At 36.1% G+C, this 21,354-nt stretch overlaps 1 protein-coding gene across 17 annotated transcripts in view; it reads left to right on the top strand.

Moving 5' to 3' along the window:
• LOC309666889 (uncharacterized protein) overlaps positions 1–21,354 on the top strand; it is a 307,631-nt gene that overhangs the window by 78,449 nt on the left and 207,828 nt on the right. For 16 of the 17 annotated variants that reach the window (XR_014267317.1, XR_014267318.1, XR_014267319.1 and 13 more), the window contains exon 4: positions 2,588–2,642. Coding sequence is in view for 7 of the 17 variants with exons in the window: in XM_082475012.1 (XP_082331138.1) it covers positions 2,588–2,642 (55 nt within the window). In the remaining 10 variants the exon portion in view is untranslated. Of the gene's footprint in view, positions 1–2,587; positions 2,643–2,969; positions 3,040–21,354 lie in introns of those variants that run through there. The other variant, XR_014267326.1, reaches the window with a different exon arrangement.

Raw genomic sequence — 21,354 nt, 5'->3', positions numbered from 1 at the left:
GAATCAGCTGCATTCTTTATTTATCCCTCCGATTTTTCCAGAACCTTTTCTTCAAGGAGAAATCTCTGGGTTCTGCAGGAACAGTGAGTTGTGACCATCAGGTAAATCTGAGACTAAACCAAGTTCAGCCAAAGTGGTGATACTTATTTCCCTTGTAGGAGTCCACACGGTATTAAGAGGCACTGTGGGAAGACTATATTAGTAGCTACCATATCTTGGGTCCTGTGGATTACCTTGGGAGCCAACAATCGTGCTTCCAGTATTTAGGCAACTGCTTTGAAAATCTATGTCCAGATGCAAACAAAGATGCGGTTATGCACAGCAGCTCTACTCATAATGGCTAAAATCTTGAAGAAATCAGAATGTCCTTCAATAGAGGAACGCATAAGCAAATTGGCATACATCCATGTCAAGCCGAGTAAAATATGCCACCCCGAAATATCTGTCCATTGTCTTTTAATATTGTATATGATATCTTTTGCCATACAGAAGTTTTATGGTTGCTACAGTAAATTCAGTCTTTTTCTTTATTGCTTTTTAATATACATCTTAAGTAAGAGGGCTTCCCTACTCTAAGATTATATATATATATTTTCCTTCATTTTCTCCTATTAATTTTACACATTTTATTTTACATAAAGTTCTTTGACCTCCAAAATTTATTTTTGTACATGTGTTAAAACTGCTATATTTTACTACCTTTTCCCCTATTTGTATTACTATGTCTGTGAGTTGTCTGACCATATTTTTCACTCATTTTTCTGTTGGGCTGATAAAGACTGTATTCTGCCCCGAAAATTTGTTGGAATAGCTACTTCTATCCTTTCCATATTCAACTGAAATGTCCTCTTTATCATATACCACATTATATTTTAGCCATGGCTCTATTTGTATGTATTCTGTTCTGACCTACTTGACTACTTCTGTGCTAATATAACACTTTTTTATTTACTGTGAGTTTTAAAAATAATGTTTTTTCTTAAAAAGCTATCTCCACTTTTCTTATGTATTTTATTTTTAAATGAAGTTTAGAATCAACTTGTCAAGTATCATCTACAGTCTTACTGGGAATTCATTGCATTTATAGATTAATTTGGAGCCAATTTATATTTTTTTAATAATGAGACCTTTTATCCAGGAACAAGGTATCCCCATTTATTTAGGTCTCTTTGTGTGTGATTCATTAATGTTTTATATAGCTCTTTTTGTTCATATAAGTTTTACCCCATTTATGCTAAGCCTATTTCTAGTCATTTAAATTATTTTTGCTAGGGTGAATGAAAATTTTCCAGTTATTCCAGTAACCAGTTATTTTTAGTATGAAAAGAAAAACTGTTAACTGTTAAAAATATTTATCTTATGCTGAGTGAAATAAGTCACAGAAAGACAAATACTGTATGATATCACTTATATGTGGAATCTAAAAAATACAAGCTAGTTCAACAGCAGAAAAGAAGCAGACTCACAGATATAGAGAGGAAACTAGTGGTTACCAGTTGGGGGTGGGCAAGAGGGTCAATACAGGGGTGGGGAGGTGAGAGGTACAAACTGTTGGGTGAAAGATAGTCTCGAGGATGTATTGTACAATGTGGGGAATATAGCCAATATTTTGTAATAACTTTAAATGGAAAGTAGGCTTTAAAAATTGTATTAAAAAATTAAAGACTATAAAAAGTTTATCTCAAACATGAGTAGCTTACTGAAATGAATTTTTTATTTGATTCTCATAAATTTTCTTGATGTATAATCATAATGTCTGCAAAAGTAACTTGTCTCTTTGCAATGTGTATACTTCTTTTATTGCCATCTTTTTGCATTAGCCAGAATCTCCTGAGTAGTGTTGAATAGCCATGTTGATAACATATATCTATGTCTTTTCCTGTTTTTAATGGGAATGCCTTTAATGTTTCATCCTTAACATGGTGTTTTTTGCTAGTAGCTGATGAAGAATTTTTATACTACAGCCGTGGTATATGTGAGCATATCAAAGTTTAGAGTAAAGAATTGAGCACAATATGTTGGAAAGACCTCAGCTCTTAGAATAACCAGCTTGGAATTCTGGCTTCATCACTTACTGGCAATATGATACTGAGAATGATACTTTACTGTCTGAATCTGTTTCTACATCTAAAATAGGAAGATAATGATACACATAAGGATAGCTCTGTTATGAGCAATTAAAGAGATATGTCAACAAGCTCCCAAAATGCTTGATATAGGTTGGACTCAATAAATCTAGATTCCCATCCGGATCCCGGAGGACTTGGGCAACAGAGAAAGCCAAGTAAAAAGCAGGACACCATTTATTGTATTCCTTCTATCCTCCCACTCTTTGTTGAGAGCACATGACTTACTAACATAATGTATTGCACATTTAATTTCACTAAAATGGAATCTCTAAGGCTGGCTCCACACTGTAACTAAATCAATTATACAACAAATGAGTGAGCCTATTAAGTGTGAATTTTTAAAAATTTACAAATATATCAGAAAGACAAATATCTTTCAGAGTTGTATACAGTCGATTAACTCTGTATATCTACAAATAGAAAAAAAATCTCATTACAGTAAACCTTTTTATTTTAAGGTCCAAATGGCTTCATCAAGATTTGAGAAGTCATCCAGGAGTGTTTGAATCCAAGGTAAGGGTCACTTTATTATGAAGGTATATTAGTGTTGTTAGGGACAAGTTACTGCTAAATTAATCAATATAATTAAAAAAGAAACAAATGAGCCTATTATGAGGTACTTTATACATGTTCGAATTTTGATAACTTAGAAGGACAGAGGCCAGTCCCCACATGGACAAAAGTTTATTTCTTCTACTGAGCTCTAGTCACAGCTAATAATCATAATGGTTTGAATGGCCCTACACAGTTTTTCAGATTTGGGCAAGTCCCATCCTGTCATTTGTAATTTGAGTGGCAAATATCTACACACATACCTATTATTTGTTTTTTTTTTTTCAGCATCAGATGGAGTTTTATTTTTTCTTCTTCCACTTTTATGGAGATATCATTAAAATACAGCACTCTATAAGTTTAAGGTATACAGCATAATGATTTGACTTACGTACCTCATGAAATGATTATAACAATAAATTTAGTGAACACCAATCATCTCATAGAAATATAAAAGAAGAAGAAAAATATCTTTTTCCTTGTGATGAGAACTCAGAATTTACTGTCTTCACAACTTTCATATATAACATACAGCAGTGTTGATTATATTAATCATGTTGTACACTCTATTAGTTGTTAGTTACAACATTCAATGATACTGTGATTTTGTGGCTTTTAGAGAAATGCTCATTTCATGTAAGTCTCAGTTTCCAAATATAAAACTTGGAATATGTGAAACATGTTTTAACCTACCCAGGTAGGTGGGTGAATCCCTTTAGAGCATAGACCATGCTTTCTGTGACTTGTACCCCCATAAAATTCAGCAGAGAATTCAGAACACAATATGTGCTTCCATAAATATTTTAATGGCAGTTAATGAAAACAATATGTGAATGGTTTAGGGAGTTTGGCAAACTTTATAATGTATAATTTTGAAGTTTGTTTTTCCAAAGAGATTTTATGTTATTTGTTGATAGAGATATAAATTACTCGTGTCTGTAATAGCAACAAACGCTAGTTGAGTGAGTGGTTTGTGAAAAACAACTATTTGATTGCTATCAAAACAAAGTTTATTGAGTGAACTGCAATTAAAAATAAAATAGGGTAAAGTATAAAGAAGCATAAACTTAAAAATAAATAGTTCCCTTACAAGAAGATAGATTAGCTAATAAACTCAGGGGAATCTTGTTAGAAAATTGTTATGTAAGTGAGTAACGTCTATAATTTTTGATAGTCCAGCTTAAAAATTTTAGGAGGCAGAGGTAATGCCCTTCATGTACCTTAACGTTCAAAAAGCTTGATGACCTTCTCTTTGAGCGGCGGGGCCATTCCCTTTTGTTCTCCAAATGCACAATCATACATCCTGAATCAGAACCACTGAGATTAATGACTGTGTCGGTGTTGAAAGCTTGAGACCAGCAATTGCTGTTAATATACTGAAAGCCAAGTATATTTTAAAAGAGTGTGGTGGGTCGTTGAAGTGTGGACGCTGAGAATATTTGAAGGCCAGTGAGCAAAATCTCCAAAGGAGAAAGAAATGGCTTTATTTTTCACATAACCTATCAAAGGTGAGTTTTGCTGCCTTCAAGCAAATCAAAATGATTATAGGTGACTTATTGCTGCAAAGATGTTTTGTGTGTATGTGTGTGTGTGTGTGTATGTGTAAGTGTACACACATCAGCAAGACTTTTCTCTTTCCAAGAGGAAAGCTATTTCTATATTCCCTTAATGTGAGACTTCTGATTTCCTCAATTTTCAGTCCAACTGGGAAGTTTCTCTTTTTCCATGTGTCCCCAGACACAGGAGAAAGCTTAAGGAGAGTGACACAGGGAGGGGCCTGTGGCCTGGCTTCTCCCCCTTCACTGCCTGCCTTCTGGGGCCTGGCCTGGTGTACGGCTGCTGTTTACACCTGCTGAAGTGCTTTCAGTGTTTGCGTTGGCGCTGCCACCTTACGTGCTAGAGCCCCAAGCCATTCATGAGGTCTGTCCCAGAGCTTTGAAAACTGCGAGCTGGCGCTGGGGCGAGAGAATGTCTCTCTCATTTTTTGGGTGAACTCCATGTTTTTTCCAAGAGGTTAGATCACTGTGGCAGCCCAGGCTTGTAGACAGAATGTAACAGTTACTGTTGGAGACACTCTGAACTTTTAAGGGCACAAGGCAGAGGGGGAAGGGAGAGAGGAAAAAGCTCAAGGTCAACTTAACAGCTTAAAAGTGAACACTTTTATATCTGGTAAACAAAGATTTTTATGGAACTGGAAAACTTTATCGCCAAGGAAGGAAAAAATATATATATCACTTCTTGTTATGGCAAGAGGTTATGTAGTTCCAGAGTTCCCAATTCCATCCCAAGTCTTGTTTGAGACCAGACCAGATTAATCAGTGGTCATGGCAGGGGTGTTAGGAGTGATGTCATTTTTGTAGAAATTTACCTGGCTCTCTCCCTGGTTCTTTCATTGGCCCTAATGATTTTTAGAAGATGTGTCTTCTTCAAAAGTGGCAAAATTAGGAAAACTCTGACACCTGCTTGTCCCCTGCCCACCATTCTTGGCTTTTCCTTCCCTGTGCCCATTATTTGTAGTATTAGAAATATCCCAACTGTTTTTTGGCTAAGATTTCTCTCCCCTCATCTCTTTCCATGGGAAGTCTTGGTTCATGGGAGAAATTTTATTTTGATTATATAAGCTTGGGTGTGACTAGAATTATTTATTTTCCTTCTGTTTGTGTGTGTGTGTGAATGAGTATGATATAGATGTATAAAAGACATCATATATGAGAAACTAGTAAATTATTAAAGTGTTTTACACCAAAGTATAACAGCATCCAAATAAAAAAGTAGACACATGGAAGAATTGAAGTTTAAGGCTGAGTATGACTGAATTCCAAGGTTCATAGCAACTTTGTTTACAGGAAAACATAAGAGAGCCCTTGTTACACCCTCTTCCCCACCTCTGACCCCCAGTGAAGTACAAGGTCTGTGTTCTTATAAATATGTTAAGAATTTCATCTGTAATGTTTGTCTATGAAGAACATAAAAATGCCTTTGAATGGAGTAAATGCCAATCTTCTTTCACCAACCCAAGGGAAAAAAATTCCTACTCTTGGTTTCCACCTAGAGAAATGCTAGTGAGAAATGAATAAGCTCTCCTAGACTCTTCAAGGTAGTGTATTTATTCTTGGGTCAAACTCAGTGGTCTTCCGTTTTACAGTTCTACCCCCTTCTTCGTATTTCATTCCCTAACCTGACTCATGCTGTTTGTCTGATAAGGCTGAAGGATGTATACACCGAACATTTAATTTGACCTTGTCTGGAAGCAATACCATTAGAGTCTTATATTAATTTTAATGTGATATGGCTGTTCCAACATATGGGATGACTTTGTCATTCAAGAGATTTATTGATGTAATGTGTATTCCCTGGTCCTTTCATGAAAAAATGTTTATACCTGTGGGCATATCCAGATGGCAGTGAATGACTTGCATTCATGAGTACAGCATTCAGCAATTCATGGTTGCCAAGGTAAGCAGCAAAGGCATGCCCTCTGTACTCTACTGCCTTGTAAAGAAATAGCCTCTAAGGTAACAGACTAGCACCCTTGAGGCCAGAGTTCCCTAGTGTTTTAGATTTGGTGGAGAGGTGGAGGGGGAGAGAAGAGCCAGAGGGACAACATGAAATAATACCAAGGAAAGCAGTTTTTTGTTATTGTTCTGGCAATTTTAAAAGGGGAAAGAGTTGAGGGAAGAGGAGGGGGCTCAGAATTTTCCACTTTGGGTCTCAATAGAGATTTAATTTGGATCTGCCCTGTGCGTTGTAAGCGTGATGCCCCTTTCATAGGTTAATTTCAGGGACATAGGCAGCTAATGGTCCAAGGCATGACCGAAGGGACAGGCTCTAGGCTGTCACAGGCTATGATTGTCAGGTGGTAAATAGGCAGGCGCTCTGATTCTCTGGGAATTTGTGGCATTTTTAGGATTGACGTTTTTTCTGTACTGTATCCCCTTAATGCTATCATTGCAATGGTAAAATGTAACCTGAACAAGTGTTCTCCAGGAGGTATTGCTGGCCTGGACTTAACAGTCTTGATGGGAAGGATTTTTTCATTCGATCACCTTCAAGTGCAGAAAATTATCAGGTGACAGCTTCTAGTTCTTACAGCCAGTGGTAGTGTAGATGTGAACCCGGTAGGTAATACTAGGATGTTATATCCTTTATAGAATTTGACCCATAGTTACAGCTTAAATACATGATATATTGCGGGGGGTGGGGGGTTTCCATCGAATTAGAGAGGTTCTCACATTAAAAGAAGACAATGGTTTCTAATAATTGAGTTTGCACTTTGGTGTTATTGGAGAAAAAGAGCGGTCCTTGAACATCACAAAAGGAGCCTGGATTATAGAAACATAATAGCTTGCTTTGGCTAGCTCTCATCTTGTCAATATTGTTCAGGTGTTACTGAAATGGCATTGGGGGTGGGAGGAGCAGGGACTGGCATATATGTTACTTTTGAAACCCAAACAGACCATAATGAATGTATCTGGTTGGACTGGCATAATGTCAAATCCATTCTTAACACCCAATAGTAAGTGAATTACGACACGCTAACAAAAAGTCAGTTTGGGTTAGAAGAACTTCCATTTGTTCGAGTTCTTTCCCTTTGGTTTACTATCAAACCAAGAAGTATATTTAACAGGATATTTAACAGAGAAGGACACAGTGAATAGACTGTGTCTTTAATGCTCCCTGATGTGACATAGCAGAGGGTCAATGGAGGGGTCAGTGCAGCCTTGACAGCAACCCACTAGGTCACGAGGGCAATGAAACTGCCCCTTTTTCATTAACCCCTTTGAATGGGGTTAATGCAGACTCCTACCTTTTGTACCAGCAGGCTGGGAGAGGGACCCATTCACACTCACAGAATCTACTGCCATATAAAGGATTCCTTGCTGTACACCAGTTGACATACTACAGTGGTCTCCTCATCGTATCACCTAGTTACAGAGGCCTGGGCCTGGCCCACCACAGCAAGATCATACAGTATTAACCACAAGAGGCCCTGGAAGCCATCAGTCACTTCTGATGTTGAAATGTTATCCATTCCCTGAAAAATTGTATTAGGTAGAGGGAGGGTGAACTGAAGAAAGCCTTCATGAGGCCTCAAAACAGGGAAGGCTATAGAGATATCCTCTTAAGAGCCTGATTACTAAACCCTGTATAAAAACAGAATAATAGGACTCAAAGGGACTTCATAAGATTCACTTGTTTAAGAGTCTGCCTTTAAGCAGGTGACTAAGTTATCCAGGAAAGAGAATTAGTTATTCCTTTCTCAATATTTTCAGAGGGAAACACTACACATAATCCCCTGAAAGTTAATTCCATGTTTTGGCCCTCCAAAGATATATTGTGTGAAATTAAAATCCTAGCTGTAAAAGTCAAGCTTCTTTCTTACCGTTCATTAGCTGTGCATAAACACTCTGTCATTCTACTCAATACAAACTGGATATATTCCTAAAATTTCCTGTCAAATGAATTTATAGGAGTCACCAATTTGTGTACAGATTCCAGTTCATAAGGATGTTTGGAAATTTGCCGGCTATGTAGAAATGTTTTATTTTTTATTTTTTAAGATTTATTTATTTATTTAATTTATTTTTGGCTGCGTCAGGTCTTAGTTGCAGTATGCGGGATCTTTAATGAAGCACGCGAGATCTTTCGTTGCGGCGCACAGGCTCTTCGCTGTGGTGCGCGGGCTTCTCTCTAGTTGTGGCGTGCGGGTTTTCTCTCTCTAGTTGTGGCGCGCGGGTTCCAGAGTACGTGGGCTCTGTAGTTTGCGGCATGAGGGCTCTAGTTGAGGCGTGCGAGTTCAGTAGTGGTGGTGCGTGGGCTTAGTTGCCCCGCGGCATGCGGGATCTTAGTTCCCTGACCAGGAATCGAACCTGTGTCCCCTGCATTGCAAGGCGGATTCTCTACCACTGGACCACCAGGGAAGTCCCTGTAGAAATGTTTTAGATAATGATAATAGTATCTGTTGTATGCTTGCCATGTGCCAGATATAGTTCTAAGTGCTCAGTGTGTATTAATTCAGTTGTTCCTCTTTAATAACCATATTAGGTAGGCACCATCTTTTACAGATTATTAAAATTGAGGCACAAGAAAATGAAATAACTTTTCTAAGGATCACACTGATAGCAAATAGAAGAGTCAAGAATTAAACCTATCCTGACTTGAGAGCATAATACACCCAAGTGGTGGTGATTCTGCCACTTAGTAAAGGCTGAGTTTTTTTTATTAAGTCTTCAGCCTCCCCCAGAAGGGCCTTTAAATATATTAAGCTCCTGAAATGGAGCATTCTTTTAATAGAATTGCAAAATCTGTCACTATGTTTAAGACAGTGTGTGTGTGTGTGTGTGTGTGTGTGTGTGTGTGTGTGTAAATGCTCTCCGATTTCCTCAGCCCCATTCAGTTTTTTTGTTTTTGTTTTTCTTTTACTTAGAATAAGGCATAACATAAAGGGTATGAAAAAGCTTCTTCCATATCCTCCTAGATCTTAAAGGGGAGACAAAGTTGCATATTGATAACACTTTAGGTTCATAAAGGATTAGAATGGAAAAGTAGACTTGATGGTGCCAGGCTTTTCATTTCAGGGGCAGAGCAGGCTGAGAAAGGACTGGCCTGGGGCATAGCGTGGTAGACCAGATGGCGGTGCTGGAGAAAAGGCAGCATGATGAGCAGGGAAGTGTCAAGAAATAATTCATCTGAGCTCACATTTTCCCCCTCTTTCCATTCCTTCATTTCATGCCATCATTAGACTTGTCCCATATAATCCACTTTGGAGAGAAAGATGAGGAAAAGATAAAATCTAGAGATGTTAGGACACTTCCCTTAGCCAAGGGAGAATTTGTGGCAAGAGAAGTTTGGGATGGGGAGAAAAGCATTGGAGACTATTTTAGTAGGGGAAGGGGACTGACTATATGTAGCTGGAAGGGTTTTTTTTTTTTTTTCTCTCTCTCTCTCTTTTTGTAATCATCTCTTGTAGCTTCCAGGGAGGTGATATTTGGAAATGAGTCCAAACCCAGCTTTAAAAAATGAGTGGCCTCTCTTTTCTCAGCATTGGGAGATTTATTGATTGCCTCTTCTGATTTTGGTCTATAACAGCACCACTAGCATTGAGTGGTTTCTGAGTATGTCCAGGAGCCAGGCTAGCTTTGAATTCCAAAAGAGAATGAGGCCAGAGTGTGCTGAAGAGAAAACTAAGTAGGCTTTCTTCAGTGGGACCTGAGGGACATCTTCTGTAATTCTATAAATCAACATTAGAATTATGACTAGAAAGCAAAAAGACTGCAGTGGAAAAACATGTGAGATATATTCTATATTGACTACCTCAACTTCCTTCATTGGCTTGGGATGACATTAAGGACACAAAGAGAATAATGATTAATTTTTTTAAAGAGAAATTTAAACTCTTTGTCTGCAGCTATAGGAACTTTTTCAGCATCTCAGATATGAGGCTTCATTTGTTTTGTAGTTGGGTTCAAATTTAATGGCTTAGCAGATTGTCATTTTTACATTTATTGTATTGTAATCATTGATTTACATACATTTTTGTGCATGACAGTGAACACATTGATTTTAAGACACATTCTGATTTCAAGACATTGAAATGTAACTTAGAATCAAGGAAGTATGGTTTTATATGAAAGGCAATATTAATATTTCATCATTTTAGCTCACTACTTTTCACTATTGAAATTCTGGTTAGATCTGTCAAAAATAAATTTAAATTTACTTAGTTTTCATATTTTGGTGGAAGCTTCTTACATGATGTGATAAATAAAATTTGGATGCCATAATAAAATAATCCTGGGAAAGCCTCAACTTTGTCTTCTAGAAAATATTTTCACTCACTGAATTCCAATTAAAATTATGTGTTTGTAATTTATGTAATTTTCATCTTAGCAATGAGGAAATATTTTTACAGGATGCAGTGTGATGGAGTAGAAAGCAGCCTGAATTGGGAAGCAAGTAATTGGGGTTTTAGTGTGTGCTCTGCTATATGTGTGATATTCAGGCAAGTCAGGTTGAAATCCCTTGGGTCTTTTCAAGGCTACAGGAGCCTCAGATTTACCATTAACCACATTATATTTATTTCACTCGTTTCCATTTAATTAATAAAACTGACTAGAGAGAACCGTTTCAAATTACTTATATTTATTATAGGATTATTCAATATAAAAAGAATTACCCATTAACGCATTTACTTTATGAAGGCTAAAACTTCCTTTTAGGTAAGGGTTAAAGGCAATGATATCTATCTAGGTAAATACCTGCAGTGATCCTTTAGTGGCCTCGTATGTGGGGATGCTCTTGGTCTCTTTTCTGTTACTGCCTGGGCCACCCAGGGGGACTGGATCCTGGAAGAAGACTCCTTTCAAAGTGCAGCCCAGAACCTTGGGCTGGAGCCTTGACCTTCCAGCTATAGGAATGTGGAGGGATATCATACTCCCCTGCAGTGACAGCAGTGTCCTCACTGACTACAAAAGCTCCAGCTTTGTTTTCATAGCCTGTGAAGGGGGAACTCCCTCTTTCTAAGGTTTCCTTAGAGGTGTTGCAGTTCACAGCCTTGCCATGATTGATTGCATGCAAATTACACTAGTATGTTGATCCTAGAGATGTCGGTGCAAGTTCTGGTCTGGCTGCCCTCACCCATATAGCTGGAGATGTAATAGATTAGAAAATTAGTTGATTCGTTTCAATTTTATGTTGATGCTAAGATGTGATTGCACTTAGGCAGCCCTTCTATATAGCTGTTTCATTTAGAACTAAGACTCAAGTCATGATTCATACATTCAACAGTCATACAATCAATAAAATGAAGGGGCTGGGCTTGGGTCTCTTTATGATCTAAGTAAATAAACGAATACAGTATCTCTAAATTCTCTCTCTGGTCCAAATAAATATCATGGAAAATATTCCTAAATCTACAATCCAAAAATCTGGTTAGATAACAATGTATTCCTTACCTGAATGCAGGGTACCAGAAGATTCCCCTTCGTTCCAAATATAATTGCCTGGAAGTTTACTTTTAAATGTTTTTATTAAGGTAAAAGAGAAAGAGGAGTACAGGGGCATAATGAAGTAGCATGAAAAATCAAACTATCTCCTCACAATTTTGTCTCTAACTGTGCTAATTATGAGCATCAGCATGAAGTGCAGTCTTAAAAAAAACCTCATCTTTTGAGTGTGACTTGATTTAGAGCAAATTTGAGAGAATTTTCCCCAAATGTATATAAAAATTAAAACCCACATAAACACATAGCGAATGCTGGTTGCCATAGCTGACTTTTATCCTGATGATTCGAATGGGTCATTCCCAATCAGAAATGGCTGGAAGACCTAGGTACAATATAGCAATACAAAGAATCTGTAGTGCTATTTAAATACTAATGATTAACAATAGTAAAAACTGTTAGTATGGTTCTGCAAGTTCCCTTAGTTTATATTATATACATTGGTCCAATTAAAAATGAAGATTAAAAAACTGGAAAAATGATCTTTTTCCTCTCTCACTACTCAGAAATTTTTTCTCATTTTCACTCTAAAAGCATTAACCTATAATCCTTTCAACTTCAATGCTTTTCTGTTCCACTTAAAAATAAAAGCGAAAGAACTACCAAATTTTGGCCAAGAGATTATTTATTTATTCATATCGGTTTAAAGCCTCCTTTAGAGGTCTGTGTGACCTGAGGGATATGAAAGTAGGATGCTTTTATAAAACACTATTCCACTTCTGGTCTTCTGTAAAAGTGAAGAGTGAAGAGACTTTTCCATTTTTATTGTTATTATTATTATATTTATAGAGAGACTTGTGTCCACTTTTTCAATGTTAATAGCAATCAATTACTACAACTGAACTAGCATTTATTGCCATTATTTCTAATTACTACTTGAAATAGATATAAGTAGATACTTTCATAGTAAAAAATAGGTTAATTTATGTTGATTATCAAAATTGTTTTGGGAACGCCTGAAAAAATTCAGCTATTTCTTTAGTTTCCAGGAAAATCCAAGTCTATGTCTCTTTCATCCCATCTGAGAGATTATCTGATTGGAAAATATTTCCCCCATTGCTAAGGTCATATCTGTTATGAGGCCAGTATTTTTATATGTATAATAAACACATTATATTTAATGTTTAGCATATTTCAAAAGTCCATAGCTTTGCTAGTGTTTCATCCCACAAGGAAGAGCTCCAGATAAACATGTGTGACCTATTGCACCCAAAATGAATTATGGAAGACTACAGTAAAACTGATTGTCCGAAGGAAATAAAGACTTCCAAATGGAGAAAAAAAATGGGAGCAACTAAGTTCCTGAGATCCAACTTCTGTTCTGTAAAGTAGGTTCTAATGTCTAAGGAGCCATGTAACCTTTGGTTAAACATAAAACATCTGTCTAGTCTCTTGACAATTAAAATAATTTATTGTTGAGAAGCCCTTATGAAAACCTATTAGGGAGTCTGTTATGCTCATCAATAACATACCCTCAGAGGCTGTGTTTACACAATGATGAACAATGGAATGAGACAAAAAGGCTGCTTTCAAATAGCTAAAATACACGCTTTATTCCCCCTGGTTTTCTTTTCCTTTCATTCTTTCTTTCTTCCTTCCTTCCTTCCTCCCTCCCTCCCTTCCTTTTTTATATTTATTTATTTATTTGGCTGCACTGGGTTTTAGTTGCGGCATGCAGGATATTTTAGTTGAGGCATGCGGGATCTAGTTCCCTGACCAGGGATCGAACCCGGGTCCCCTGCACTGGGAGCACAGAGTCTTAATCACTGGATCGCCAGGGAAGTCTCCCCTGGTTTTCATCATAATTTCTGTCATTTTATTATTTTATTGTGGTAAAATATGTATAATTATGCAATTTACCATTTTTACCATTTTAAATGCATAGTTGAGTGGTATTCCTTACACTATTGTGCAACCATCACCATTATCCATGTCCAGAACTTTTTAAACCTAGTTTACTGAAACTCTATATCCACTGAGCAATAACTCCTCATTCCCTCCTCTTCCTAGCCCCTGGTAACCACTACTGTTCTACTTTCCGTCTCTATGCATTTGACTATTCTAGGTACCTCATGTAAGTGGAATCATACAACAGTTATCCTTTTATGTCTGGCTTATTTCACTTAGTTTAATATTTTCAAGGTTCATCCATGTTGTAACATGTATCAAAAGCCATAATAAAGTTCTCTAAACTCTGAAAAGTAAAGGATCTTTATAACAAGAAGGATCTTGTGGAAAAGGTGAACATTTGATTTGATAATGGAAATAGTTTGTGGGGGTTTTTTTAATCAGGGACTCTAAAGTTACGTTTCAAGAATGATGTCACACTCCCCTTCACACCAGTCAAAAAAGCATGGAAATTCACAATCTCACATCTAACACTAGGCAAAATGTGTTCTGTGGTCTCTCTACTTCCTTGGCTTTTAGTTTATCTAATAGTCGTTGCCAGGATATACCCATTATCTTAGCAGCTTGCCCTCTCTATTTAAAAATGCTTTTAAAAATAGTATTTTTTTTTAATTTAATTTAAACAAATAGGTATTTACTAGTATTAACCATGACCTCAGGGCTATGCTATGCTATATTGAGGCTACTTTTAGAGGGCAAAGTATACATAAGATATGGTCCTTGCACTTGAAGGGATTAAAAATTTTCAGCAGAAATAACATGCATAGTCATGAAACTGTTAATAATAAAACATAATAGAAGAGAATTAAGAGGCAGTGTTGTAGTACTGATGGAAAATTGTCTGGAAGCCAGGACCTTGAGTCTGGTTTGGACCCTGCTCATACCTAGTTGTGAAATCTTGGGCAAGACACCACTGTGACCTTGTTGTCCTTACTGTAAAATGAGTATGTAAGTTGAATCAGCATGAAGGGCTCTCCTGGCCTTTGAGTCAGAAGAGATCATATGAGTTTAAGAGGAGGACGGTTGTTCAAGAACTCAGCAAGGAAGCAGGATATAAACTGGGACTTGGAAGATGAATGGGCGCTGTTGCCATTTGGCGGGGGGGTAAATGTTTCCTCCTATTTGATCATAAACTTCTCAAGGGTGGGCATGGTGCTTTGTTCAGTTTTGTATCATTCTAGCACCTTGTGCAGTACTAGTGAGTTTCCAAAACCCCTGAAACACTTTTCCAGAGGCAGGGTTAACTGTCAGTCCCAAGCTCATCCAAGGCATTCTGTACCCACCCCCTATCACCCTTGCCACCAGGTATAACTTTTTATTTATCTGTTTGTCTCTTTGAAAAGCAGGGATTATGTCTTTGATCTCTATCTCCAGTGTCCATCACAGTTCCCCACCTGTAGTAGGAGCACATTAAGTTTTTGTTGATTGAGTGAATGAATGAATAAAGACAGAAAAGAAGGTATAAGTTTTTGAGTAGAGGAGCAACATAATGAAAACTCTGCTTGAGGGAAATGAATCAAGCAGGCATGTGAGGGAAGGATTGGTAATAATAATTATTAATATAGCATCATCAACATCAAAAAGTATGCATTATGTCAGTGTTTTTGTGCAGTATTGTAAATAAATGCTACTAGAAAGATAGATATTGATTAGGTTTTGCTATACTATACTAAAACAGCCCAGATTTTCCTTTATGGTATGTATCATAGTTTATACTTATATACTTTGTGGTCTTTGCATCTCACATATAATATGTAAACTCCATGAAGGCAGGGGCCGTGGTGGTTTTGTTCACTGGTGAATCCCTAATATCCATCATACTCCCTGGAATATACTTAGTTTTTTATTACATATCTGTTGAAATAATGAGAGAAAACAAGTTAAGGAAAGGTTGCAAATACAAATTCAAGCAGAAGCAGGTAATTAAATCTAAAACTTTAAAAATTAAAAAAAAAATTTGCCTTTCAACATACAGGAAATAACACAGACTGCTGGGGTTACTCAGAGAGATCTGGGCTAGATTATTAATTCTCATTGTATCCCTTTAATTGGTTCACATAAAACTTCCTGTAGGAAAATAGTTTTAGATCCATGTTTCTTGAGAATAACAAAAGATGCACAAATTTGTTGGTGAAAATAACCACATTTAAAATGGGTCAAGTTTAGGAAGTTATTGTAGTATTAGAATCTTCCTTCCCTTTTTCCTAGCAATCCATTTAGTTTTATTCTTTGGTGTCAGAGTAAGAAGAACCAACTCACAATAGCTGGGCCGATCTCTTGGGGATTCTGGCTAGTTCAGAAGGAAATATTTTAGGACACTTCCAGACCAATTTAGACAACTCAGGCACTTCAGATAAACATCCTAATTTTTAATGTTTATCTCGGCTGCATCTCAAGTGTGGATCACCTGATAGCTGGAGAATAATGTTGCCCTTTTAAGGACATTGCAAGGCTTGGTATAATACCATCTCTGTAGTACTTTTCAGTTATCTTGTTAGTATATTTCAATATAATTTACTAATTCTTACTATTTTGGACAAGTCTGGTGTATAATTATCATGAAGTCTGAATTATAGGATCTTTTAAATGAAGTAGACTGTATTACTTTTAAACTCATAACTGTAACAAAGTAGAATTGTTTGAATAAGGAGAAACAAATCTTGCAATTAACATGTTAATTATTCATTGGAAAATGTACATTTAAAAATATTTTATGGCAATTCAAGATTTCTTCCTAGTCAAAAATAGTCCAAAAAATTCATTTGGCACCTACTATGTAAAAGGTCAGTACTAAGCACCATGTGAGGGTACAAAAAAGAATAAGACCCAGGGATGTGTGTTCTCTGTACTAGCAAGAGAAACAGGACATATAAGTTGCTTTGATCAAAGGTTCATGATGTGAATGAATCTGTAATTTTGCTGAAGCACCAATTTAAATGGGAGGCCTCTGTGGGGGGAGCCACTTTGCTATTATGTCAACCGGGTTACTTCAGCTTTAGAGCAGAGTTTTATCAGACAGTGCATCTTATTAAAAACTTTGGATGAAAAATATACTCTTTTAAATGACTTTAGGGGAAGGCAATCTATGACTCTAAGTGGAAATGATATTTCAGAGGAAGTAAGAAGCCTGTGAAAATATTTGTGAAACTGGGACCTTCTGAGCTTGTTTGTGTGGGTTATACTTATCAATAATTACCATATTAGAAATTATGTTTGAAAAAAATTTAAATTTGTATGTGTTAATTTATTTAAAAATAATAAACTCATTACATGTAAACATAAACATTTTATAAAAATAATTATTTTCCAAAACAATAAAATAGTGAGAAAAGTGGCATTGTTTTCCGTTCTAAAAATACCTTTAATGCTTAGTTTAAGGGAAGACAGCAACATTCTTATATCTGCTTCTGCAACCATTTTTTTGGTGTGTGATATTACATACCATAGAGGCAAATAAATTCTTAGTAGTATTAAGAAAATAGTTTTGACTTCACAGAGCCCCTGAAAAGATCTCATGGACCCCAAAGTTACCTGGACCCCACTTTGAGAGATACCCTCCCTACACTCAAGAACCCACTGAACAAGTAGTTGTCATAGTAGGCGGTTTGTGATAATGACCTAAAACAGGCAGAGACAGTAAATAACAGAAGAATGATTCAATGAGTATAATCTAAAACAAAATAAAAAGCACCCAAAGCTTGTGTTGATTGGATCTTTAAGGCAAAATTTGCAACTTCTATGTGCTTTGTTTTTCCCCTTTGGGATAAGAATAATAATGAGAGGAACAATACAGGGTTGTTTCGAGGTTTGCATGATATGATAAATATTAAGCATTTGGAACACTGCCTGGCACAAAGTAGGAGCTCAGTTAATGATCACAGTTACTTTTGTTAAATTCAGCTGGTGGAGGTGGAGGGAAGGATGCACCCCGGAGAAGGTCACCGTGAGCAAAGGCCCAGAGGCAAGATGGGGCATGGCGCATTCTGAGAGTTGTGTATTAGCTACACTAGGCAGGCAGATTGATTTGGGAAAGAAGCAAAAGATCAAATTGTGGAGGTTCTTTCAGGACAGGTCAGGTGGTTGGGATTTTATTCCCCATGGAATAGGGAAATCATTGAAATCATAGGTGGAGGAAGTGGCCAGATTAGATCTGTGCTTGACTGGAATCAAGTTCTACCTGTGTCATAGTTCCCTAAATGATTTGCCCAGCTAGTTCTTTCTTCTTAGGTGAGGGGAGAGAAATTTTAAGCCACAGTCTGTATCCCCAGTCAGGTGAAAAGTTAAAATTCGCACTGTTATTTCTGTTTTGCTTCTGGGCAAACTAAAGGCCGTGAGCAGCTAACTCAGTTATTGACACTCATACCCTCCCTTGGTGTTTCCAGTCACATCTGGGACCCAGATACCCACTCCTGTGTAGATGGATTTAAAAACTCATGTCCAGTGATCTAGGAGCTGGAGGGTGGTTTTTAAGGGAAGTGGGGTTTGAAAAGGACAAGGACAAAAAGAGCTCCTGGAAAAAATAAACAAATAAATTGCATTCAGGATGTATTTTTAAAAAAACCCTGGTAGGATGAGAAAATCATTCTAGCCTTGCCAGTACTTTATTGCAGATCTTTTAGCCAGACCCCAAATAGCAATTGCCTTGACCATAATTCCTGCATTTGTTTACTTGTACATTGCTTTTTATTACTCGTGGTCAGCTTTTAGACTTTGAAACTCTGTGGTATGTGAATAGCTTTAATACTTCAGGTTTTTTTTTTTTTTTATAAGTAAGTCATAATTTAACTTTATTTTGAAAGCTTCCCAATGGCCTAAGGGTTTGTATCTTTATTACCTCAAAGGGATGTTTGAGGATAAAGTGAGATAATACATGTAAAAGTGTTTTCAATTTTTAGGTATAGGGAGGCGGTTTATATGTATGTGTGTGTGTATCTCCTCTGTCTTTAGTAGTTTAGGCTTCAAAGAAAAGCAGGTTCTATGCAATAAACCTATTTCGATTGGTTTAGAAGCCCAAGCTGTATCTGAATCAAACTGAAAAAGCTTTTCCTTTTCTTTTTTTTTTTTGATGTGGTAATAGGTTATGGTTGAAAGAAGCATAGCAGTGGATATAGACAGGAATGTTTTAATGTCTTTAAAAAAAAAGAAAAGAATCATTTTCTCTTCATAAATTGTCCTATCTCTCAATGGGCAGAATTGGAAGTTTTAAACTCTGGAGTTTCTTTGTTTCAGCAATGGCAGTATGACACCCTTGAGGGATGTCTTCAATTTTACCATGAAGAATGTGCTAAAAGCAACATTTCAGGTACAAAAATGGGGAAGAAATTCTATAACTCTGTAGCTATGGCTCTCCCATTACTGTAAGTGTAGTTAAGGCCATTTATAATAGCTTGAGAATGCAGTCAGAAAGGCAAATAAGACAAGAGGATGCAAATTATTCTAGTTGTGTACCAATATTTTTTTTCTCTTAAAAAAATGACTTGTAGTCTTCTCGGATTATAAAAGTAACATGTCTTCACTAGAACTTTACAAAATATACAAAAGTGTAAGGTGAAAATGAAAATTGCTCACAACTTCCTTACCAGGCAGAGATGATTCCTTTGACCTTTGCATATATTTCCTTTTAACTTTTTTTATTCATATGTATTTTGCATGTTAGCAAAATTGGGATAATGCCACACATGTATTTTTGCATAATGATTTCCCCCTAATTATAACGTAAGCATGTTTCCACGTCGGTAAATAGAGTTTGAAAAGATTTGAATGACTGTTTCACGTTCTATTTTATGGATAGAAGTGTGAGGTAATATGGGTAGGAGTTAAGGCCATGGATCCTGGAGTCAGACTGCCTGGGTTTGAATCCAGCTCTGCTGCTTGCCAACTGAGTGCCTTTGAGCAAGTTAGTCAACCTCTCAGTATCTCACTTTCTTCACCTCTAAAAAGAGATAAAAATAGGAGTACAAAGTTCATAGTTGTTGTAAGGATTAAATGGGTTAATCCATATTTATCAAACCATTGAGAATAATTCCTGGCACAAAGTAAGTATGATTATCATTATAATAATAACTTAAGTAATCCACTATACCTTATTATTAAAAAGCCATTATTATTATTAACTAATAATAAAGTGAGCCATTATTATCATTATAGCATGATTAAATGAATATAATGTTAGATGGGCTATTTCTCATTTTTGTCATTAAAAATTAAGCCACGATGAACATTCCTGTAACTAAGTCTTTTTCCATCTGATTATTTCCTTAGGATAATTTTTTTAGAAGTGGAATTACAGAGCCCAAAACATTAAATGAATGACTAAATTGCATTCTAGAAAGATTGCAGGGCTTTACCTTCCCACTTCCAGCTAAGGACCTTGTCTGTTTCACCACACTGATGATACTACTGAAAATTTTTATGTGAAACATTTTATACTAATATTATAATGTCTTAATTTAAATTTGTCCTTCTTTGACTGCTATTTAGAATAGTTTAAAAAAAAATTTTATTATACACTTTTCCCCTGTAAGTTGTCTATTTGCTTCCTTTTCCCTATTTGCTTATAGAAATTCTTGACATATTAATATTTCAACTTGTGATCTGCCAGATATTTGGAAACTGTTTTCCTCAAGTTTTGTTTAAAAATTTTGCTTGGGATGCTTTTTGTGACCCATACATTTTTTATTTTTTAAAGGCAAATTTACTGACCTTTTATCTTTGTGGGTTTTTTTTTTTTTTTTTTGACCTTAGCTTTTGCGCTTAGTAAATCTAAAATCTCAAGATCTCTGTCCAATCTTTTCTCCTAGGTTTTTTTTTTTAAACATTAAACATCTGGAATGTATATTGACTATAATTTGAAGTAAAGATTAATGTTATGTATTCTCCAAATAGCTAACCTTTTTTCACAGAATTATTTATTGAATAAAACTTCCTTTTCTTTTTTTTTAAAATTGAATTAAGGTTGACTTACAATATTATATGAGTTTCAGTTGTACAATTTAGTGATTTAGTATTTTTATAGATTATATACCATACAAAGTTATTATAAGATATTGGCTATATTCCCTGTGCCATATATTACATCCTTGTAACTTATTTATTTTATACCTAGTAGTTTGTACCTCTTAATCCCCTTCATTTATTTTGACCTTCCCTTCACCCCATCCTCTCTGGTAACCTCTAGTTTGTTATCTGTATCTTGAGTCAGTTTCTGTTTTGTTGTAGTCATTTGTTTGTTTTATTTTTTAGATTCCTCATATAAGTGAAAACATACATATTTGTCCTTCTCTGACTGACTTATTTCACTAAACATAACACCCTCCAGGTCCATCCATGTTGTCACAAATGGCAATTTTTCATTCTTCTTTATGGCTGAGTAATATTTCATTTTATATATATATATATATGTATATATATATGTATATATCACATCTTCTTTATTCATTCATCTGTTGATGGACACTTAGGTTGCTTCCAATGTTTCTCACATACTGTTCCTTAGATGTTAATAGATATTTCTTGAGAAAAGTAGTCCATGGTCATCTCCAAATGGCATTCTTTACCCTTCTAGATATATCTTGCACATTAGCTTATCAAAGCAGCTGAATATAAACATGTTAATGTTGTTTAATCCAGTATTCTCAGAACCTATATGAGCATACAAAGCCACTCCCTCTTTTTCCTTTCTTGAGGAACACTTCCTAGCGGAGCGCAGCATTTTAGGAAAGACTGCTACAGGGATTGTAAACTATTTTCCTTTCACTGGGTAA

Source organism: Balaenoptera physalus (assembly GCF_965194825.1).
Source record: "Balaenoptera physalus genome assembly, chromosome: 9".
Classification (NCBI taxonomy): Eukaryota; Metazoa; Chordata; class Mammalia; order Artiodactyla; family Balaenopteridae; genus Balaenoptera; species Balaenoptera physalus.
This window is presented reverse-complemented; position numbering and strand designations above follow the sequence as displayed.